This window comes from Equus caballus, chromosome 10, assembly GCF_041296265.1.
Source record: "Equus caballus isolate H_3958 breed thoroughbred chromosome 10, TB-T2T, whole genome shotgun sequence".
Lineage (NCBI taxonomy): Eukaryota > Metazoa > Chordata > Mammalia > Perissodactyla > Equidae > Equus > Equus caballus.
Window position 1 is genome coordinate 63,884,322 of NC_091693.1, and position 21,679 is coordinate 63,906,000.

The 21,679-nt window shown below is 36.0% G+C and overlaps 1 protein-coding gene across 16 annotated transcripts in view; it reads right to left on the bottom strand.

Moving 5' to 3' along the window:
- Window positions 1-21,679, bottom strand: part of ATG5 (autophagy related 5) — a 122,118-nt gene that overhangs the window by 61,486 nt on the left and 38,953 nt on the right. For all 16 annotated transcript variants that reach the window (XM_070223607.1, XM_001503938.5, XM_070223613.1 and 13 more), the window contains one exon: window positions 16,684-16,846. In XM_070223607.1, the coding sequence (XP_070079708.1) occupies window positions 16,684-16,846 (163 nt within the window). The remainder of the gene's footprint in view (window positions 1-16,683; window positions 16,847-21,679) is intronic.

Genomic DNA, 21,679 nt, shown 5'->3' on the forward strand with positions numbered 1-21,679 from the left:
TCTCTTAGGCTGCCTCAGATTCAACATGAGAAGACATTGAGCTTCTAGATTTAGAAACAAGGTAAGTGAAGTTCAAAACCAGAATGGGAAAGCAATTCTGCCAAAACTCCATCATCCCAAGATTGCTGGAGTGCTCAGACTGGCTCAGGGCCAGGGAGTTTGTACCACTCATATCAAATTCTATGTGAAAGCTTCCTCCTGGAGTTATGCAATTGAGTGGTCTTTGCTAGGCAAGGTAGGGAGAGTAAGAGCATAACAATGCAGCTGCAACACTTCACAACACCAAACTCCCTTCATGTCCTCTTTTGCTTTCTCTAACCCTTTCGACTACCACATAAGGCCCTATCTTCTCACTCTGTTGGAACAATTTAGCTGCCATTTACCTTACATCAATTTCAACTGCTTTAATCTCCAGCCATATCATGAAACGGTGATGGAGGCAGGAATGGTGGTCCAAGAACATCTAGGTCAACATCTGAGGAAACCTCCAGTCTTGGCAGGCTACTCTGAATTCCACCTCTACCACCTTTAAGATCTAATAACCATTCCTTCTCAACCCCTCCCTCTCCTAACATGTCTTAAAATATTAAGAGATGGGGCCGGCCCAGTGGCAGTGGTTGAGTTCATGCGTTCTACTTCGGCAAGCCGGGGTTCACAGGTTCGGATCCTGGGTGCGGACCTAGCACCACTCATCAAGCTACACTGTGGCAGTGTCTCACATAAAATAGAGGAAGATTGGCACAGATGTTAGCTCAGGGCCAATCTTCCTCAAAAAAAAAAAATATGTATATACATACACACATATATATATTAGGGAGTGGGGATGAGCATGGGGAAAAAAATGAGGTTTCTTGTTAATCTGGGAAGATAAGAGGTTCACAATTGTTACACCTTTACAGCACAGGTCTATAAACAGAGCTAGTAAAAACTAAATGGTTAAAAAAATATTGCTGGAAAGTTAAAAATAATCTCACAAAGTACTGGCAAAAGCAGACTGTAAATTTTAATTTCAACATCACAAGCCAATAAACCATAACAGCAAGTTTCAACATCTTTAATGTACTCCAACAGTCGATCCCAGTAACTGACTCTATATTTAAGTAGACAGAATTCAATTACTGTACTGCAACCAAGTAAGTTTATTTCAAATTTATTTTGAAATTAGGGGAGTAATAACATAAAAGGAATTCAAAATTTCCATAACATTAAAAAACCCAACTTATTCTATGTGCTCATGTTAAAAATAAAAAAGGGAGAATGATCTTCAATTATAATCAACTCTTCACTTAATCCAAAAGACAATCTTTAAAGTAGCTTGTTTGCCAGAGTTACCGAGCTGTAGCACAGTGGGAGGCCAAGACTAATTAACTAAATGAATCCCTGTGTAAATCACCTATAGATTTATAACCAATAATCTGATTTATTACCTATCAAAACTACTGTAAATTGAGAAAATGTTTTTCCTCTTAGGCTAAAGTACAGTTTATAACCTTCCTAAACTTAGAGGGCCAGAAACAAATTTAACAAGTAATCAAGCTCATTTGCACTTCACTCAGAGAGCACGTCAAAGTCATAAGATAAAAACAAAAATCTATTTTAATTTTCATAGGACTGACAGAGAAAAAGATACTTTATCACATTCACTGTTATCTTTGTAGTGTTTAGTATGCAGAATATTCGGTCTTTATTCTAATACAAATCCCTCATGCTTCTGATGAGAAAATGTCAATGCTAAAATCCTGATTAAACTTTTGTGCCTTACAGGATACATTATGTACAGCCATATGCTGTACAGCAACGTTTTGATAAACAATGGACCACATATATGACAGCAGTCCCAGAAGATTAGTACCGTATAACCTATGTGTGTCAGGCTGTGCTATCTAGGTTTGTGTAAGTGCCCTGTTGTTGACAAACAAAAACTTCAAAGGGGGCAGGCACCAGTGGTCACTGGAGACGCAGTGTGTAATGCAATGTTTCTCAGCTTTAGCTGCTCACTTGGATCACCCAAGGAGCTTTAATAAAATATTAATGCCAGGGACCCACTCCAGACCAACTGTTTCAGATTCCCTGACAACTGTACTTTTTGGAAGCTCCTAAATGATTCTGATAGGCAGCCAAAGTTAACAACCTCCAGGTGTAATGGAAAATACACTCACTTTAGAATCAGAGATCCAGGTTCAAATCCTGGTCCCATCTCTTACTAGCTCTGTGAGCTCATTTCCTCATTTTCAAAGTCGACAATGTTTATCTAATTCATGTGAGGAATCACTGAGATAATGCATATAAAACTATCCAGGCCTGGGACATCACAGGAATGCAGTAAAGGTAATAAAATTCCAGGTAAATTCTGTTCTATTTCAAATCCATCTAACCTGTCCATGGTGGCTCCATCAAATATATCCCTTTAAAAGAAGTTCCCAATTTGCGAACAGTTCATATTATGAATCTCCAGCTTAATTCCAGGCAAGGAAAAGAAAGAAGAATACAACTGATAGAAGGAACAGTATGCTCAAACAAGTTTTTACTTTGTAGGATCTGGGTAGAGTTAAATCTACCAAACTATTTATCTGCTCCTATTATATACCTGAGTAGTGGGAACTCCGGAGAATTAAAAAACAAAAACAAAACAAGTATATAACAGGTTTTTTCCCTCACTTAATATGTAGTTGGGGAAGCCAAGGTGACACACATAAACTGATGACAGTTTCTAATAGGTCCGAGGGTCCTTCACCTTGAACTGGCAGTGCTTCAAGTCAGTCCTTCCCACACCCCGCCCTTCTCCTCCAGCGAAGACAACCAAGTGACAGATGCTTAAACAAAACGCAAGTTAGAGGTTAGGCTTGTAGAGAAGTGGTATTAAACAAAACAACACTAACGTGATGCTCGAGTGAAGAGTTGCAGGTTCTGATTACAGTAGGACCTTGGGGATCATTTTTATTAATAATAACCTACCTGCACAGAATTTAGCCGTTTTTAAAACCCTGTGTAGGTTTTGTATTGTTTGATTTTCACAGAAACATACTGAGGTAGCTTTCCTCATTTTATATATTTGAACTGTGGTTCGAAACAGGTAAATGATTTACCTGAGATCACTGGGCCAGCAGACTCTCGGAGATGCTACCACACCACAGAAAACTGTTACATTTCTATACATAAAAACTCTGCTTGCTTGGTAAAACTCCAAGTTGAGTCAATTCAATGACCTACGATTATCAGGAATCAGGGAAACTATTAATGAATGGAATGTTCACATTATCAAAAATTCCAGAGTTCTATATTTGAAAACTCATGGCAGTGTCAGGTGTAATAGTTTAACAAATCTTGTCTTCTGTGGCAGTTACAGATGACAAAACTGAACAGTTAGCAGCAGCTGCTGCAGAAATAAGTACTATTGGCTTCAACATGTTCATCAAGGTATAATTTTTCATTGACAACAAGGAGAAATGCACTGTGATAATAAACTGAAAACATGACTCAATTAAGAACTACCTTGAAAACGAAGACAAGCACAACGATGAGTGAAACTGGAAAATTCAGTCACAGTTCAATTTTTAGCTACTAAGATTATTCAGGTGGCACTTACTACAAAATTAATTTATTATAATAAGTCATTCATTGATAAAACAAAGTTGATTCTTAAAATTGTGTACATACCTCAAAAAATAGGGCCAACTCAATGTTTTACAAATTATATTTTATTACTTCCTATAATGAGTTTATTTTGGACTAAATACTATTATTTTAAACATATTCAGTAGCTTTTAGTGATAAGTGATGTACAGTCATGTGTTGCTTAACAATGGGGATACATTCTAAGAAATATGTTGGGCAATTTCGTCATTGTGTGAACACCATACAGGGCACTTACACAAACCTAGATAGCACAGCCTGACACACACAGGTTATACGGTACTAATCTTCTGGGACCGCTGTCATATATGTGGTCCATTGTTTATCAAAACATTGCTGTACAGCGTATGACTGTACATAACGTATGCTGTAAGGCACAAAAGTTTCATCAGGATTTCTAAGAATCTTAAGAGTAAAAACAAGAATAAAGTTATTAAAATTTAAAATTCTTCTACCAGTGTTTCTCAACTTATTCATTTACAACTTAAATATCTAAATCCCACACAGTATTGTTTTGAGTGTAATAACACCTAAAAATAAATTATAATAAAAATATTGGGGGGAAAAGTTCTAAACATAAAGCCTTTCCCCTTAACTCAACAAGCCCCATGAAACTGTCTTCTTTCTCTTCCCATTCCTAAATATTCAATTTCCACTGAATGTTTTCTTTCTTCTGCTCTTTCTTTATACTCTGAGTAGACAAATATCAATACTGGTTATCTTGTAAAAAAAAATTTTAATGATGTTTTTATAGAGTTTTAAAGTCCTATATAAAAATAACTTCACTCTAAAATAAATGAAAAGTAAATGCAATTTAACATGCATGTAGAAAAAAAATCTAAGGAGTATATTAACAAAAATAAGAAGCTAATTTAAGAGCCATAAAATCTTGAAGTTTAGTTTTGAGTGTCGTTTATGGTAATTTAAAATAATGTGAAATCTTTTTGGTTAAATCTTTTATGGAACTTAACTCCAATCAAAAATACTGTCTGGAATATTTTATTGATATCCTTCCACTGGAAAGAAATAAGCTAGATGAAAAAAGCCCAGGAGGAGTCAAGGATACTCGGGATCCTAAAGGCACCTGTGGGAAGAAATGCTTCTTAAGCAGAAAGCCACTCTGAAGATAATAATCAAGACTTGACTGAACATGCTACATCTTGGATGAACAAATTTGTTTATTTTGCACTCATTATTTTATGGGCTGTTTCTTTGCTAGTTTTCAGGTTAAAACTTGCAACTCTCTGAATGCTAATTAAAACACTGGTGTAGTTTAATAATATTTACATGTGATTTTCATATAAAAGGATTTATGAATCTTCTATAGTTTCTAAAGCAATAAAAGAGAAGAGATATGCAGTGAATAATAAGAAATTAGTACTGCTATAGAACTGCACTTACTTCTTTGGTTCAGGAAAATACATCATTAATATACACAATTCTGACATCCAGAACTCATTATTACAGCTACTAGTCAGGACTGGTCTGCATAGGCAGTGATGGAGTGAACAGAATATCATGGGAGTTGGGGGTTGGAGAGTGGGGGTTGAAATTCTGAAATTTTCAATAAGGTCATTGCTAGGTCTTTGTTAAAAAGTGCATGAAAGAGTGACCTGGGAATAGGTAACACACTGGCCAGCGTTAATTATAGATTGTTGAGCTAAAATATGTATCTGGTCATCCAGACTCTAGAAGGATAATGAAGGAATGGTTCAGAGACTAGGTAAATTTAAATGAGAAGTAAGACAGAAGGACAGATGTGTTGGTAAGATACACAGAACTAGATCAAGGGCCACACAGAAAGCTGAACAGGGAGATGAAAGGAAGCAAAAAAGGAAAAGGAAAAATATAGAAGACACATACTACTTCAAACATGTAAGCACAATTAGTGTTACTGAAATGAGAGCATACTATTTATTCATTTGTCATTTCATAGTCACCTCAGCAAAAACAAAATAATCACCATTATCCAGAAACAGTTATGGCCAAGTTTACAATAAGAAGTTCACATGGTTAAGTTTACATGTAACAGTTAACTGGTTAAAAGAACTTTGTTTATACACCAAATTCCTTTTTTTTTTAAAGAATATGGTTCCAAATACAGCCTAAAGGAGTCACTGTAACAACTGAACATACTAGTTTTCAAGGGCTGAGCTGGTGAAACAGATGAGAAACTTCCTAAGTGGGTGGGCCCAGGCTTTCGACTTTCAAACATATCTTGCAAGGCTGCTGTGATAATGGCAATAATCCACGTAAAGTGCACAGCACAGAACTCGGGTATTCCTCAAGTGGTCACTGCTACTCCAAAGGAGACGCGGTTTTATCCATTAGCTCTACATCACCTCTCTCTAGAGCAGTGGTTCTCAAATGGGTTGATCTCACCCCTGAGGGGCACTTTGGCAATGTGTGGAGACAGCTTTTAATTTCATGATAGAGAGTGGGGAGTAGTGTGCTACTGGCATCTAGTGAATGAAATAGAGGCCAGGAATGCTGCCAAACATCCTACAACGCATAGAACAGCCTCTGCCCTGTCACAGCCCCAACATCAAAGAATTATCCAGTCTAAAATATCTATACTGCCAAGCTTGAGAAATCCTGTTCCAGAACACTGGTTCTCAATCGTTGGTGCATCACAACCACCTGGAGGGCTGTGGAACCACAGGCAGCTGGGACCTCCCCCAGAGTTTCTGATCCAGTTAGTCTAGGGTGCATTTCTAATCAGTTCCTAGGTAATGCTGATTCTTCTGGCCCATTGTCTACACTATGAGAAACACTGCTCTAGCAAAAATTGATGAGGAGCTAATGGACAAAACCAAAAAATATGAGGAAAGTAAGCACATTTGGGGTTTTCTGTTCTCTTAAGGAGAATCATGAAATTCTTAAGTTTCAAAACAAAACATTCATTTAAAAACAAAGTAACGTTAACTATATATGCTTATATACCTTTGTGTGTATGGTGTTACTTTTTTTAAGAGGAAAAGAGGAATTGTTTTCTAAATTCAAATAGTAATGATAGGTTATGGCTCCAAGAGTGAAAATTATTTATCAGACAGATGTTTGTCTGCATTTTCTCTATATAGGGTACCAACATTCGTAAGGAAAAGCTTCTTGTACCTTCCCAAATTTAACATAAAAAAAAATTACAGTATGCTAGAAGGCATAAATTTTTTAAAAGTTTTATAACTGAACCAAATATAAATGAAAGATATGATAGTCTTTTTACTGTAGATGATTTGAAATTTTACTTAAAAACTAAACCTTTGTATTCCTGTATTACTAAGAGTTCACTAAAAATATTTTCAATTACCAGAGTTTAGACTATTAACCTAGTCATATAGATTTATACATACATCAACTGAATTTCACATATAAAACATATTCTCTACCATTGATGAATTCTGGGACATACGACCACAATTCACTGTTATTAATGGACTCTTTCCAATAAACTTATGTTAGTATAATTTGTAGTGTATTACGAAATACCTGTCTAAATGTCTTCACCAAGTTTTATTATCCATGATGTTCACTGCCAAGTCTACTCAAAGAACTGTAAGAGGCTATGATCCAAATTATTACCAAATTTAATTATTCATTTAAATCATGTAATTTCAAGAGCAATCTTTCTCCAGAAGCCTAGCAAAGTAGCTTTACAGTAAAACACAAATAATAAATTTTTTAGATTTCCATCATTATTTTTAATTATAGAAAGTAGAACACTGAGAGATTGATTTAAAACACATAATGTAATATAGTAAAATACTCGTTTGTTCCACAGTAAAACTTAAGTGAATGCTCAAGTAGGTTACCAATTTGCTTTAAACAACTTTCTCACAAAGTTGTAGATTCCTGAAGACCACACACACACAGCTTCAGACTGAACTTATTCATCTTATGGTATCGCAGGCAAAACAATAATGGAAATCACTAATTCAGCTGCATACAGAAAGAAAAGCACATGATGGTTAGTGGATATAAAGAACTGCCAAACATCTGGAATATCCAAAATTGCTTCATATTTCACTGCCTTGTATCACTGGGAAAATTAACCGTCATATCCTTAATGAAGACGCACTTATGAAAGTAAATGAGTATGAAATCAGAAGCTGCAGCATTCGATTCAAATCTATCAAGTCTTTTCCATCTACTGATCCATACTCACAATCCTTAACTCTAGCAACACCTGACTCAATACATCTCCACAGGAATGTTTCAGAGATATCTCGAACTTTTGGCCTCCAAGCTGACCTTCTCAATTCGGCTTTGTTCCCCACCCCAAACTTATTCTCTATCTAATTATTTCACATCGCAGTATAAAGCAGCACTATCCATCTAGCTGCCCAAGTCAGAATCCAGAAATTATTCTTTGCTTTCTTTCACCCTAACTTTACATCCAATCTAATAATAGACTATCAATTCTAGCTCAAAATAAACCCCCAAGTTTATTGACTTCTCTCCATCTCTACCATCGTCACCCTAAAGGCCACCATCATCGTATACCTGAAGCTACTGCGATAGCCTCTCCACTTTCACTCTTGACTCCTATTCCATTCTCCTTTTAGTAGACAAAATATTCTTACATTGTATTCTGCATCTCACCACTCTCCTGCTAAAAGTCCTCCACTGGCTTCCCATTGCACTTATCATCTAAATTCGTTTCCTTGGCCTAAAAAGCCCTACATATCATCTAGCTCTTTCCCACCTCTCCAACTTCACCTCATGTCACCTTTCCTTCTTGGTCTCTATATCTGAGACACACTGGCCTTCTTTCAATTCCTTAAAACACACCAAACTCTCTTTTGCCTCATGTCCTTGAAACATGCTATTTCCTAACATGACTGGTTCTCTCTCATCCTTAAGATTTCAGGTTAAATAGACCTGAAATCAAAGAGGTCTTCCCTAACTACCTTAATATAAATAAGTCCAATCCCTACAGGTCTCTTGTTTACTGCTTTCAAAATAGTGTAAAGTCAACTGTGAAAAGGATGTTTTGGGTCCCACAAGACTTATGAAAAGAACTAGATACAGAAAAGTGTCATTCTTGCTACATAGAATGTTTAAAAAAAAAAAAAAGTAGTGAGACTATACTACAGATTGGCCTCAAAAGTAGAGGGAAAATACGACAAGGACACTAGAGGAGAAGGATATCCTAGCAAAAAAACCCTATGTGATCTATAACTTCAAAAAGCTCCAAACAGTATTTTCTTCTTCAACAGTGTCTAGCATTTTCCCACCTCAGGGCCTTTGCCCTTGCTGCTACCTCTGCCTAGGAAGGTATTAAGCCCAGATAAAGGCATGGTCCTGCTTCAAATCTTTACTTAATGTTATACAATCAGTGAGACCTTCCGTTTATGCTTCTCCCATAGCACTTATCATCATATGACACATAAAGTAGTTTATTTATACATATACTTCTTGTCTGTCTCCCCCATTGTAATTAAACTGCATAAGGGTAGGAATTTCATCTGTTTTATTCACTACTTTATCTCCAGTAAGAATTCAATAACTACCTGTCCAACGAATTAACATTAAAATGACACCCACAAAAGATAAACCAAGTTATAGCAGGATTGTGATGCGTAATTCCACGGGTCAACTCGACTGGCCACAGGGTGCCCAGATTAGACATTATTTCTGGGTGTGTCTGTGAGGGTGTTTCTGGATGAGATTAGCATTTGAATAGGTGGACTTTCGGTAGACTGCCCACCTCAATGTGGGTAGGCATCATCCAATCAGGATGATGGATCATCCTGAACATTGGGTCCTATTGAGGACCCAAACAGAATAAAAGAAAAAGCAGAAGAAGGAGGAATTCACCCCTTTTTTTCCTGCCCCGTTGATTGAGCTGGGACATTTCATCTCATCTTCTCTGGGATTTATACCATCGGGTCCCCTAGTTCTCAGGCCTTCCAACTCAGATTGAATTACACTACTGGCCTTCTTGGGTCTCCAGCTTATGGAGGGCAAATCATGGGACTTCCAAACCTCCATAATCACATGAGCCAATCCTCATAATAAATCTATACAGACACACACACACACACATTTTTAATTGGTTCTACTTCTCTGGAGAACCTTGACTAATACAAGGAACACGTAAGAAGAGTGGCAGAAAGGCCAACACTAAGCACAAGATGACGCTTATAAAAAAAATAGTAAAGAAAACAAATGAACTTTATAAACTATGTTGGGCAAAGAAAGAAGGAACACATGGAGAACACTATTGGGGAAGATAGTATCATATTAAAAAATGGAAAGAAAGCTCAACTATTCAACTTCTGTTTAGCTTCCATTTTCTCCAACAAAAGAATGGTCAAACAAGAAAGAGAGAAAACATAAAGCTAAAGTGAAAATGATGCTTTGAGAGGCTCAGACATAATAGTAGGTACTCTGCTGTGGTAGGTATGCTGCTTTAAATTAATGCAAGTCTTCAGATAAAGGAGAATTAGAACCCTAAAAGAACTTAAAGATAGGATTACAAAACCAATGCCAATAATCTTATGAAACAACGGAAAGGAGAGTTGCCTGAGGTCAGGAGACAAGCAATTGTTTCAACTTAAAAATATGAATGGATTTTATCAACTAATAAGCCTAAGGCTAATCTCTAGCAAAATTTTAGAACCGTTTCTGAACATCCAGAAAGTAAAACAGTAATTAGTAGAAACCAGCATAAATTTTAAAATATGTATGGTATCAAAGTGACCTACATTCCTTTCATGATAGTAATTATTAAGTGACCGGATATCAAAGAAGTGATTTACCTTAAATATAACAATATAACAAAGATATACTTCTGGATACTATGTGTAAGCTAGATGAGGGTAGTTAGGCACACACAATGGTTTCTGAAATGTCTGGGAATCAACCTTGACAGTTCTCATTCTATCACCCATCACATTCAACCCAATTCTAAGTCCTAGCAATTCTCTCAAATAGTTCTCAAATCCATACACTTCTGTCTACCCTCAAGGCCACCATCTGTAGTCTAAACAATTACCATCTCTTGCCTAACCACTGGAATGGATTCCTATTTGGTCTTTTAATTCCATATTTGCTCCCTTCTAATTCACTAACCATACTGCAGCCAAAGAGATGTCTTAAAACAGAAAATCTGACTGTTATATTCTTGCTTAAAATCTTTCAGTAGCCCCCTGCCTACCCCACCTCACTCCCTGGGGATTAAGTTCAATATCATTAAAATGGCCTACAAGACCCTGAATAGATAGGGTCTCTGCCTAATTTAGAGAGTCATGTACTTGCCACTCTCAACACTGATCACTATGCTCTAGTCAGAATGGCCTTCTCTGAGCTCCCAGGACTTAAACTCTTTTCTGCTTCTCAATCTAATTCCTGTGCCTGGAACACTTCCACCACAACCACCCTCCTCTCTACACCTTCTTCCTTCCTCTACAACTCAAGTTATAAATGTAATAATTATTTAAAGGATATCTGTTTAATGTCTGCCTCCCCTACTAGACTGTAAACTCTGAGGGAAGGACCACACCTGCCACGTTCACCCAGTATCTCCTGCCCAGCACAGTTAGGTCCCCTGCCAGCACATGACAGGTTCCTGTAATTGACTAATCCATACTACCAGGATCTGAGCATGACTCTCCTATAATGAATGCTGTTTCCAAGACCTGATCAAATATCAGAGTATAAAATCTGTAAAGAATATAAACCTGTGAGCAATATTTGTGGCAATGGATATAAGAATAAAAACTTCTATAAACTCAAAGTGGGGAAGGGTTGAAAAGTAATAGATGAAACAAGACAGGCCACATGTTGATAACTGCTGATGCTGGGTGACAGGCATGTAGGGCTCATTATACTATTTTCTCTGCTCTTATTTACACAATGTAATCCCAGTGTTCTCACGACTGGGAAAAATCTGAATTTTGCTAAAGAAAGACAGGAAGCTTATTAAATGCCAACCTTTCATTGAGATAAAAGATTCAGGAAAAGTACTTATGCGTCCTATTGACAGTTCTACTTAGGAAACTCCTTCCATACCACTTACACCTAGAATAGTATCTGACACTATAACAAAATCACAGAAATGGAAGCTTCAAGATACAGAGCTGAGTCTCAAAAGCTCATCTGTTTTAGTAATCTTTCTATGACACCACACTTATTTCTGTATAGTAGTCTATTACCTTCCACCTAAATCCTGCTTTAAAGGGACAGGGAGGGAGGGAGGGAGAGAGTAATGGAGAGGGAAAGAAAGGAAAGAGAAAGGAAGAGAGAAGGAAAGAAAAGAGGAGAGAGGGAAGAGAGAGAAATCACTGACAACAATTATTCTTCCAAGAAGTCCTTCTGAAACAAATGAGAATATCTAATCTTCAGAATTCAGGTATATGTGATTACTACTTTACGGTCCCTGAATTTGAGTCTTGTGAGCTATTAACACATTCATACTTATATGGAAACTCCAGCTTAGAGAGAAAAGTGGTCTGCCACGGCCAAACAGTAAGAGATCCAGCAAAGTAAAGATTAGGTCCAATGCTCCTTCTCAGACCAACAAACCTGCAGTCCAATACTTACTCTACTATATGCAACTGACAAACACAAAGCAATGCAGTTACAACCCAACTGTCTCTATCATACAAGCCTCCAAAGAGCTAGAACCATTGCATTCTTTATATCATGTATTGAAGTATTTTCAAAATCTTAGGACTTATTATAAAAGTCACCTTTCACTGATCACTATTTCCTCCTATAAACCAGTTTTAAGTTAAAATGGTACACAAACAATTGATTTCTCTAAAAATTACTTAGCTCAAAAAGATTAACCATAATTTAGAAACAATGTAAATTTTCAATATACTTAGCAGTCAAAACTTGCATTTATTTGAAAGTCTATGGAATTTATTTAATGCCATCTTTTCTTTTCTTTTTTAATATACTCAAAAAACCAAGGCTGAAAACTAAGTCATATATTCTGTTAAAAATATTTTTTTGGGATTTCCTCAAATCTCTAGATTATTAAAAAAAATAGCCTGACATTTAATAGAAAATAGCCTGCACATGTATTGACAACTGCCTCATAAATAACAAAAATGCTACTTTCTTTTTTTTTTTTGTGGTCATTAACTCTGTTTCACAGGGAGGCAAAATACTTTTATATCTAAAATGAAAACCCATAAAGAACACTGAAAGGCACAGTATGTCTTAAATGAGTTTTCTTGGTTTCAAAAGCTTTTCTTATTTCTCTTTCACAGAGATCTGAAACATTAAAATTAGCATTTGAAAGTATTCAAAAATTGTTTAAATCATGGCTGAGCTGTTGTGCTCTACAGGTGCAGTTCTATATGAAAGAAATTTACCATCTGCTATATCTCGATTTTGACCAATTTACAATTACACTAGCCAAAAGGTGAGATATCTTTGGCTTCACAAATAAATAAGACCTTCTTTTAGATGGAAAAATTCTTAAACATAAAATCCATTTCAATAAAGGAAAAAGAAAGGAATTTACTAGAAAGGAATAAAATAGTGATTCAGTCAACATTTATTTTGTCTACTCTATGCCTAAGACTAGACTAGGTGCTGGGGATATAAAAATGTGTAATACACTCCAACCAGGAGACACTTATATTCTGGCAGAATACATAAACCATAACTATACCAGACTGTGATAAAATATGAGAGCAAAAATGCATATAAATGGACAAGGAGCCATGACATCGAGAAAACACAAATAGTTCTGCCTCTGCTTGGCTGTAAGCTCCATGAAGACAGGGTCCATGTTTGTTCTGTCACTGCTGGATGCTCACTAGCTCCTAGCATAGTTTCAGGCACATGTTAGCTTTTCAATAAATATTTGTTGGCTAAGAAAATACAAGAGTAAAGGCTTCAGATAAAAGGTGGCAAGAGATATGAGCATTAAAACATAAGGAAGAGTTAGACAAAAAAGGAGGGAAAGGGCATTCTAGGCAGAAGGAACAAAATGAATTACCACACCCACCTTTCATCAATTTACCTTAATGTAGGTAACATTCAGACTTTTCCCTCCAAAATATATTTTCTACAACCTTTACCCAACTAAAGATTTCCTAAATGAATATTTTAATTTTTAAAAAGTAGAAAATAAACTATCAAGGTCTCCAGTATCCACATTTTGAGTGTGTAAGCTCAATCGTTACCAGTACGAACAAAATCAAGCATAACAGCTACAAAAATAATTTATAGCTAAAAAAATAAAAGGAATAAAACATATTTTAACCTCATACCATTTTCAGTCAGATTTAATGAAACTCAATTTTACATGTAATTCAATAAAACTTAATGAAGATAACTTCAAAAAGTCACATATCTAAGAAAGAATATGGGCTAAGACAAAAACAGGAAAAAAGGAATTTTATGCCAAAAATCAGCAATGAAGGCAGTTATTAGACTAAGTCTGATACATTAAGTTACAGCGAGTTCTGAATGTGTGACATTTTGAGTCATGCTTTAAGTCAATGATAAACATGAGCTGTTGGTTTGGTCAACCTTCTAGGGGCTGGCAAAGGTTTTCCAAAAGAGTCAGAGATGATAAATATTTTAGGCCGTGGACTACATGGTCTCCGTCACAACTATTTAATTCAGCTGTCACAGCACGAAAGTAAACATACACAACACATAAATGGTAGGGTTCTAATAAATCTTTATTTATAAAAACAGGTGGCTAGTCCATGACCATAGTTTGCCAACTCCTGTCCTAGAGTCTCAAAGTGACTTCTCAATAATTCTTTTTATCAAGACAGCTTCACTTCCTTTCAAATACTTTCACATAAACTATATTAGTGTTTCTTTAAAGCCTCTAAAGACACCTATAAAAGAACATAGCAGATATTCTCTTGTTTTACAGATAAAGAAACTGAAGCTCAAAGGGATGGAGTGAGTTGCCCTAAGGAGCTACTAGCAGAGCTGAGACTAAAAACCAGGCTTTTGTTTTTTCTACAACTCGTAACCGTCATCCTACATATCCAATCTTCCACTGCCCCAACTGAAACATTTCAACCATTTTTAGAATCTTCTGCTGAATCTGAGCTCTCTAGAGGAGACTCATCACATTCGAAACAGATTTCAAAAGCATCTACTTAAATGTTTGTTTACATTATTTATTTCAATTCGGAAGCTAATTTATTCTCTGACCCCTTCTCTCTCTGCAAGAGTCCAGTCTTCTTCCATTTAGGCTATCTTTTTATTCACAAGTCACCTAATAAGTCATTTCATCTTCAAATAACTAGCAAGAAAAAGAAAAAAGTACACCCTCTTAAGGTGCTGTAAACTCTTTTAACCATTTATAAGAATTTGCAGACTGAGCAATATAAATAAGGAGAAGGGCCTGGTGCCTGAGTTTGCAGAGCTTATCGTCCGTTTGAGAAATACCAGACATATAAATATGAAACTAAGGAGCAACTCTATGTAACTCAGGTCAAAGCTAAGAAACTCACAAGAAATGAGGAAATTTAATTTACAGTAAACATTTTCATAAAATATGTGCCTTCTGTGCTACTGAAGTTACAGATAATGCCCTGTACTTTGCATAGTGAAAGTTTAATTAATATTTTAAAAACTACAAACATCTCTTTGACATCATAATAATACAGTCTCAAAGATAAAACTGGATCATACTTTTTTAAAAATTATTTTGGGGGGTGGTAATGAGCTGCTTCTATTTTATTCTCGTTATTGCCACGAAAGAGCAGCTTATATTACACTAACTCCCTGTCCAAAAGCAACTATCAAAGATGGACAAAATAGAGGCAGTCCTTCCTTTGTGTAGCACTGCACGACTGGAAAAGGGACTATAAAGCTGTGCAAAGTGATTTTAATAATTAATGAGAAAGATTATAATTGTTCGAGATCTTTAAAAAATTGTCAAAACATTAAAAACTCTCTCTGTTGGTTACAAACGTATAGCAAAAGCAAAAAAGTAAGAAACACTAATATTATTTAGTACACTGTAATTTAAAACATTAGAAACACTGAGAAGGTGCTTTATTTCTTTGTAAAAAACTTAAGCATAGTTTAAATTGTGCTTGCTTTCCTAACATAAAACTACGAGCAAGCATCCTTCCTAAACCTTGGTGAATTGCCATACTCCTTTCTAAGTTTGGATCAACTTCCAAACATGTCATCATTTGCACTTTTGATGACATGAAATATCTCTGAGAGTTTCTTTAACGTCAAGTTTTTTCATCAGCAGTGCTTGTTCTGGGATAACTTCATCCCTTTTGTCAAAACCACCTTCCTCATTTATGTGGGAAAGTTCACCTCCACTAAGTACCTGTGGCCACATATCTAAAGTCTCTGAAATGGCAGTAGTGCCAACATTCCCATAGTCAGCTATTGCTTCTACAATTCCATTACATTCTATTCAAATTTCCCTTCCAGCATTATCACTTGTTTCTTTGCTACACTTTCTTCTTTCCTGGCCAATTATTTAGTTTTATAAAGTATTGTGCAGGCTTATCACTGGAGACAAGGAGGCAACACAACTACATGCTTTGCTGTCTGTGGGTGAACTAAGTAACAGACGTGTAATGATGATTCACTGACAGACACTGAAAAAAGTGACAGGACTGGGCACTGAACACGATGCATATCTGTTATTATATAATGATTCGTGGACCGAAGAGCTGGCAATAAAGTTTGTACTTAACGTAATTATTCAGTTAATATATGGTAGTAAATGAAATGTGAACCACATTGCTGGGGAACTGGTGTTATTAACCAAAGCATGTTAACTGAAATTAACTATTCCACAAAGATCATGACTAGGAGTAAAGGTACTTTCTCCAGAAGCTAAACACAGGAACTGATACTGTCATATGTTATGGGCAAAGCAATCATTCTAATGCTAGGGAATCCATGAAGAAAGGGATGTTGTAAGGGTACAATGTAAGAGGTGACTAAAGGTAGCTTCTTTGCAAAATTTTGTGTGTAGAGGTCGGAATTAAACTTGTATAACCAATCCTAACATATATAATTACTCACAGGATTATAGTTACTTCATACTTCATAAAGTGGTTTTCTGAAATTAAACATTGTTATACTTACCATTTTGTAATCCCATCCAGAGCTGCTTGTGATCTTTTTTCTGCATTTCATTGATTACTTGACTTTTGTGCTTTAAAGCATCAGCTTCTTTCACACAAGACATAAAATGAGCTTCAACTGCATCCTTAGATGGACAGTGCAGAAGGTCCTTTTCCGGAAAACTCTATCAAAGGAAGAAAAATACACATATAAAACAGGCACACACATTACAAAATTAGCTCTTAAAGAACTGTATCTCCCTCAGTTATCCAATATTTTTAGCAAACTGTCTTCTACCTTCCCAGTAAAGAGATTTCAGTCCAACTCCAAGTACTTTTTAAATTAAACTGAAAATCTTTAGCTATCTGGTATATTTTGTACTTTTTCCAAATAATCCTTATGTAATATGATATGTGATTACAACAACATGAAAAGATATGAAAGTAATAATTTTAAAAACAGCTTATGACTGACCATACTTAGTGTTGGTAAGAATGCAAAATAGAACTCTGTTGCACTGCTGGTGGGAATGTAAAATGGTACAACTGCTTTGGAAAACAATTTGGTAGTTTTTTAAAAAAGGTAAACATACACCTACCATCTGATCCAGTCATTCTACAACTAGGTAATTACCTAGGAGAAATAAAAGCATATGTCCACACAAAGATTTATACGTGAATACAAACAAAACTTTTTGGAAAATTAACAGCAGATGCCCTCCTACCAAAAGAATAGGCAGTTAACCACCTATGGCTATTTCCTAAAGTCTGCTTTTAGGTGCAAATAACCAGTCATACCTCCTGTTCTCCTAGAGTCTAATCTCAGAGATCTGCTGAATAAAAGGCGAGCCACTGTGTAATAACCCACTGGTCACAGCTGCCTGGAGCAGAAGACAACAGCTAAGACAATCAAATTGTCTCTCTAGGTACAAAGCGATTCCAGGTTCATGGTGCTCTTGAACTAGAAATTAATAAAGAACCAAGGTGGATGCTTTCAGACATATGCACACAAAGGCAAAGAATGTGAGAAAATATAAAAATTTTGTAAAAATGGAAAGTAAAAAGGAGAATGAGAACTAGAAAGGCCAAACTAAAGGTCAGGAGAGGATACGGGCAGCAGAGAGAGAGTCTCTGCCTTGATCGACTTTTCGATCAGCTGCATTTGCTTTGCTTAAGCTACATTGAGGGGATTTGTCCTGGTTTCCTGATGGGGGTAAAGAATTAAATGTACCTAATATCAATTGCTATATTCAAATGGATTAGCATTATGATGAGCATTTCTATATAAGAAAATTTTAACTTTGTTATACTTGATCTATAAATTTAGAATGGCTTTTTCAGATATTGCATACTTCCCTATGATGCTATCTGTCCACTTTGGTTATGAATGAGTGGCAGAAAATAAGAAAGTTAATATTCCAAAGAAAGTATTTTCATGTCATTTGAATGTATGACCTATTTAGACTTGAGTACTATTATAATTTCTTAAACTGTATGCCAGCTGATTAAAACAAAGAGGAGTTACGATTTTTCAAAACAGCGGTTTGAGAAGTCAGGGGAAAAAAATCCCACGACTTTTTAGTGTTGCTTCAACATAGGCTGCTAATCCCCTCAATGGCTTCTGTAACCAGAGAAGGTACTGAATTTCTGCTTTTCCCACACTTCCATCGCTTTGCAGGTTTCTAAGCTTAACCGATGTTAATACCTATACTTGACAGCTGACAATTACAAATAACTAGTCTTGATAGCAAATGAGAGGGTCCATCGAGAGAGTGCAGATATTTGCATATCTATGCTTCAACAGAGAATGCTCTACCTCTATCTAGAAGAGGTGAACTCTGTAGTGAAATGAACTCAAGGGAAACAGAAGAGGACATATCTGCTTAGACAGCCACAACAGCTGAATTAACTGTGACAACGAATAAAGTGACAGGTGTCCCAGCTAAGGCCCCCTCCGCTCCTACTCAGGAAATGCTCTCTTTCCATGATTAGCTTGGGGTGGGGGTGAGAAATCTTTTTTTAACAGCTTCGCAATCAAATTACGAACAGACTCTTGATTCATTACATTTCTAACCTCTTACATTAGCAGTTGTGCATAAGTGCATTTATTCAGTCTAAATTCTTGCAGATAAAGGCAGTGAGTTTTACATCATGCTTATTTGCTTTCATTAACCTTCCAAGTCTGAATGCCCAATAAACTAAATTCAATTTCACTTTTACAGAGGTGGTCCGAAAAATACTATTTACTAAGATATTACCTGTGTCCTTTAATTAAAATATTAATCCAGATGGTCTGGAATGTCCAGACACATTCGAGATAACCAAACAACACTGAACTAAGTGAAATAACAACAAAAAAAACCCCCTTCAATCTATTAATAATATTGGAAGCTCAACACCAAATGCAAAGGCAACACAAGCAAAAATAAACAAGTGGGACTACATCAAACTAAAAACCTTCTGCACAGCAAAGGAAACAATCAACAAAATGAAAAGGCAATCTACTGAATGGGAGCAAATATTTGCAAATCACATATCTGACAAGAGGTAAATATCCAAAATATGTAAAGAACTCATACAACTCAACAGCAAAAAAACAAACAATTCGATTAAAAAACAGGCAAAAGATCTGAATAGACATTTTTCCAAAGAAGACATATAGATGGCCAACAGGTACATGAAAAGATACTCAACATCACTAATCATCAAGGAAATGGAAATCAAAACCATTATCACTTCATGCCTGTCAGAATGGCTATTATTAAAAAGAGAAATAAGATGTGTTAGAGAAGACGTAGAGAAAAGGGAATCCTTTTGCATTGTTGGTGGGAATGTAAATTGGTGCAGCCACTAAGAAAAACAGTATGGAAGTTTCTCAAAATATTAAAAATAAAACTACCATATGATCCGGCAATTCCACTTCTCGGTGTTTATCCAAAGAAAACAAAAACACTAACTCAAAAGGACATATGCACCCCATATTCATTACAGCATTATTTACAATGGCCAAGACATATAAACAACCTAAGTGTCCATCGATGGATGAATGGGTAAAGAAGATGTTGTGTGTATATATACAATGGAATATTATTCAGTCATTAAAGAGAATGAAATCTTGCCATTTGTGAGAACAATTAAGCTCACAGATACAGAGAATAGATCAGTGGTTGCCAGAGGCAGGGGATGAGGAGGTAGATAAAATGGGTGAAGGGGGTCAAAAGGTACAAACTTCTAGTTATAAATAAGTCATGGGGATGTAATATACGCATGGTGACTATAGGTGTTAATACTGTATTGCATATTTGAAAGTTGCTAAGAGAGTAAATCTTAAAAGTTCTCATCACAAGAAAAAGAAATTTTGTAACTACATATGGTGACGGATGCTAACTAAACTTACTGTAGTGATCATTTTGCAATATATACAAATATCAAATCATTATGTTATACACCTGAAACTAATATAATGCTATACATCAATTGCAGTATTCTCCCTTATCCACAGGAGATATGTCCCAAGACCCCCAGTGGATGCCTGGATAGTATCAAACCCCACATATACTATGTTTTTTCCTATACATACCTATGATACAGTTTAGTTTATAAATTAGGCACCATAAGAGGTTAGCAACAGTAACTAATAATAAAATAGAACAATTATAACAATATACTGTAACAAAAGTTATGCTACTCAGAACAGTACGCAATTTAAAACTTATGAACTGTTTATTTCTGGATTCTTCCATTTAATATTTTCGGACCATGGCTGACTGTGGTAACTGAAACCACAGAAAGCAAACCATGGATAATGGCGGACTACCATGTATCTCAATAAAAAAAGCATTGCAACTTTATTAAAGAAAATAGGGTGAAACAAAAAACATTTTCCATATGATCCATAAAGACTCTAACATCCCATTAAAAATACAGGAGTTGCCAATACATACTGTTATAGACTCTATGTGTCCGCCAAATATTGACATGTTGAAGCCCTAACCCTCAGTTTGGCTATATTTGGAGATGGGGCCTCTAAGGAAGCAATTAAGGTTAAATGAGGTCACAAAAGTAGAGCCCTGATCCAATAGGATTAGTGTCCTTATAAGAAAAGACAGCAAAGGGCTCACTCTCTCTCTGTCCCCACACACAAGGAAAGGCCACGGTGAAAAGGCAACCAGAAAGAGAGGCTCACCAGAAACCAAACCCTGCCAGACCTTGATCTTGGACTTTCCAGCCTTCTGAACTGTGAGAAAATTAATTTCCTGGCATTTTGTTATGGCAGTCCAAGTAGACTAACACACATAGCAATGCCATTTTATTTTATAGTTGAGTTGCCTCTGATAGTAGACTCACCATTCTGACAGGGAAAATATGAGGCCACAGTTTAAAGGCTTACTTTCATAAAATCTAAAAATGTTCTTTCCAAGATCATTTTGGTGTGTGTGCATGTGGGGATGGAAAGGGAGGGAATTTTTCAAGTATTTCTTGCAAAGCATCATTTTCAGGATGAAAAAAGAGTATACCATAAAAAAGATACTAACAGACATTAACTCAATCAATGCTAAAATCAGCATGGAAATTTTTTAAACTTTTTTGATTTTCTTAAATCTAAGTTTACCACAATCCAATCTACAAACTTAGCTGCAACCAATCATCTCCCTCCCTCCTGGTACAATCTCCCATCCTGTTTGCTAGATCTCATTTTTTGGATCTTTGAAACCCAGCTCAATTAATTATTCCCCTCTCTTTCTGTAACATTATCTTAAGGCATCTTCTATCTAATTAACAATTCCCATTAGTTGTTCTTAAAAATAAAACAACCACACAAGGAAAAACAAAAAAACCTTTCCTTCAATCTCAACTTCCCTCTGGCTAGAGCCCTTTCTCTCTTCTCCCCTTCAGAGTCAACCTTCGAGCTCACCAGCCTGGCCTTCAGCTCTTATCATCCATACAATCTGTCTGCCACCCTCACCACTCCACTGAACCTGCCTTCTTCAAGGTCAATGATACCTTTCAGTTCTTAA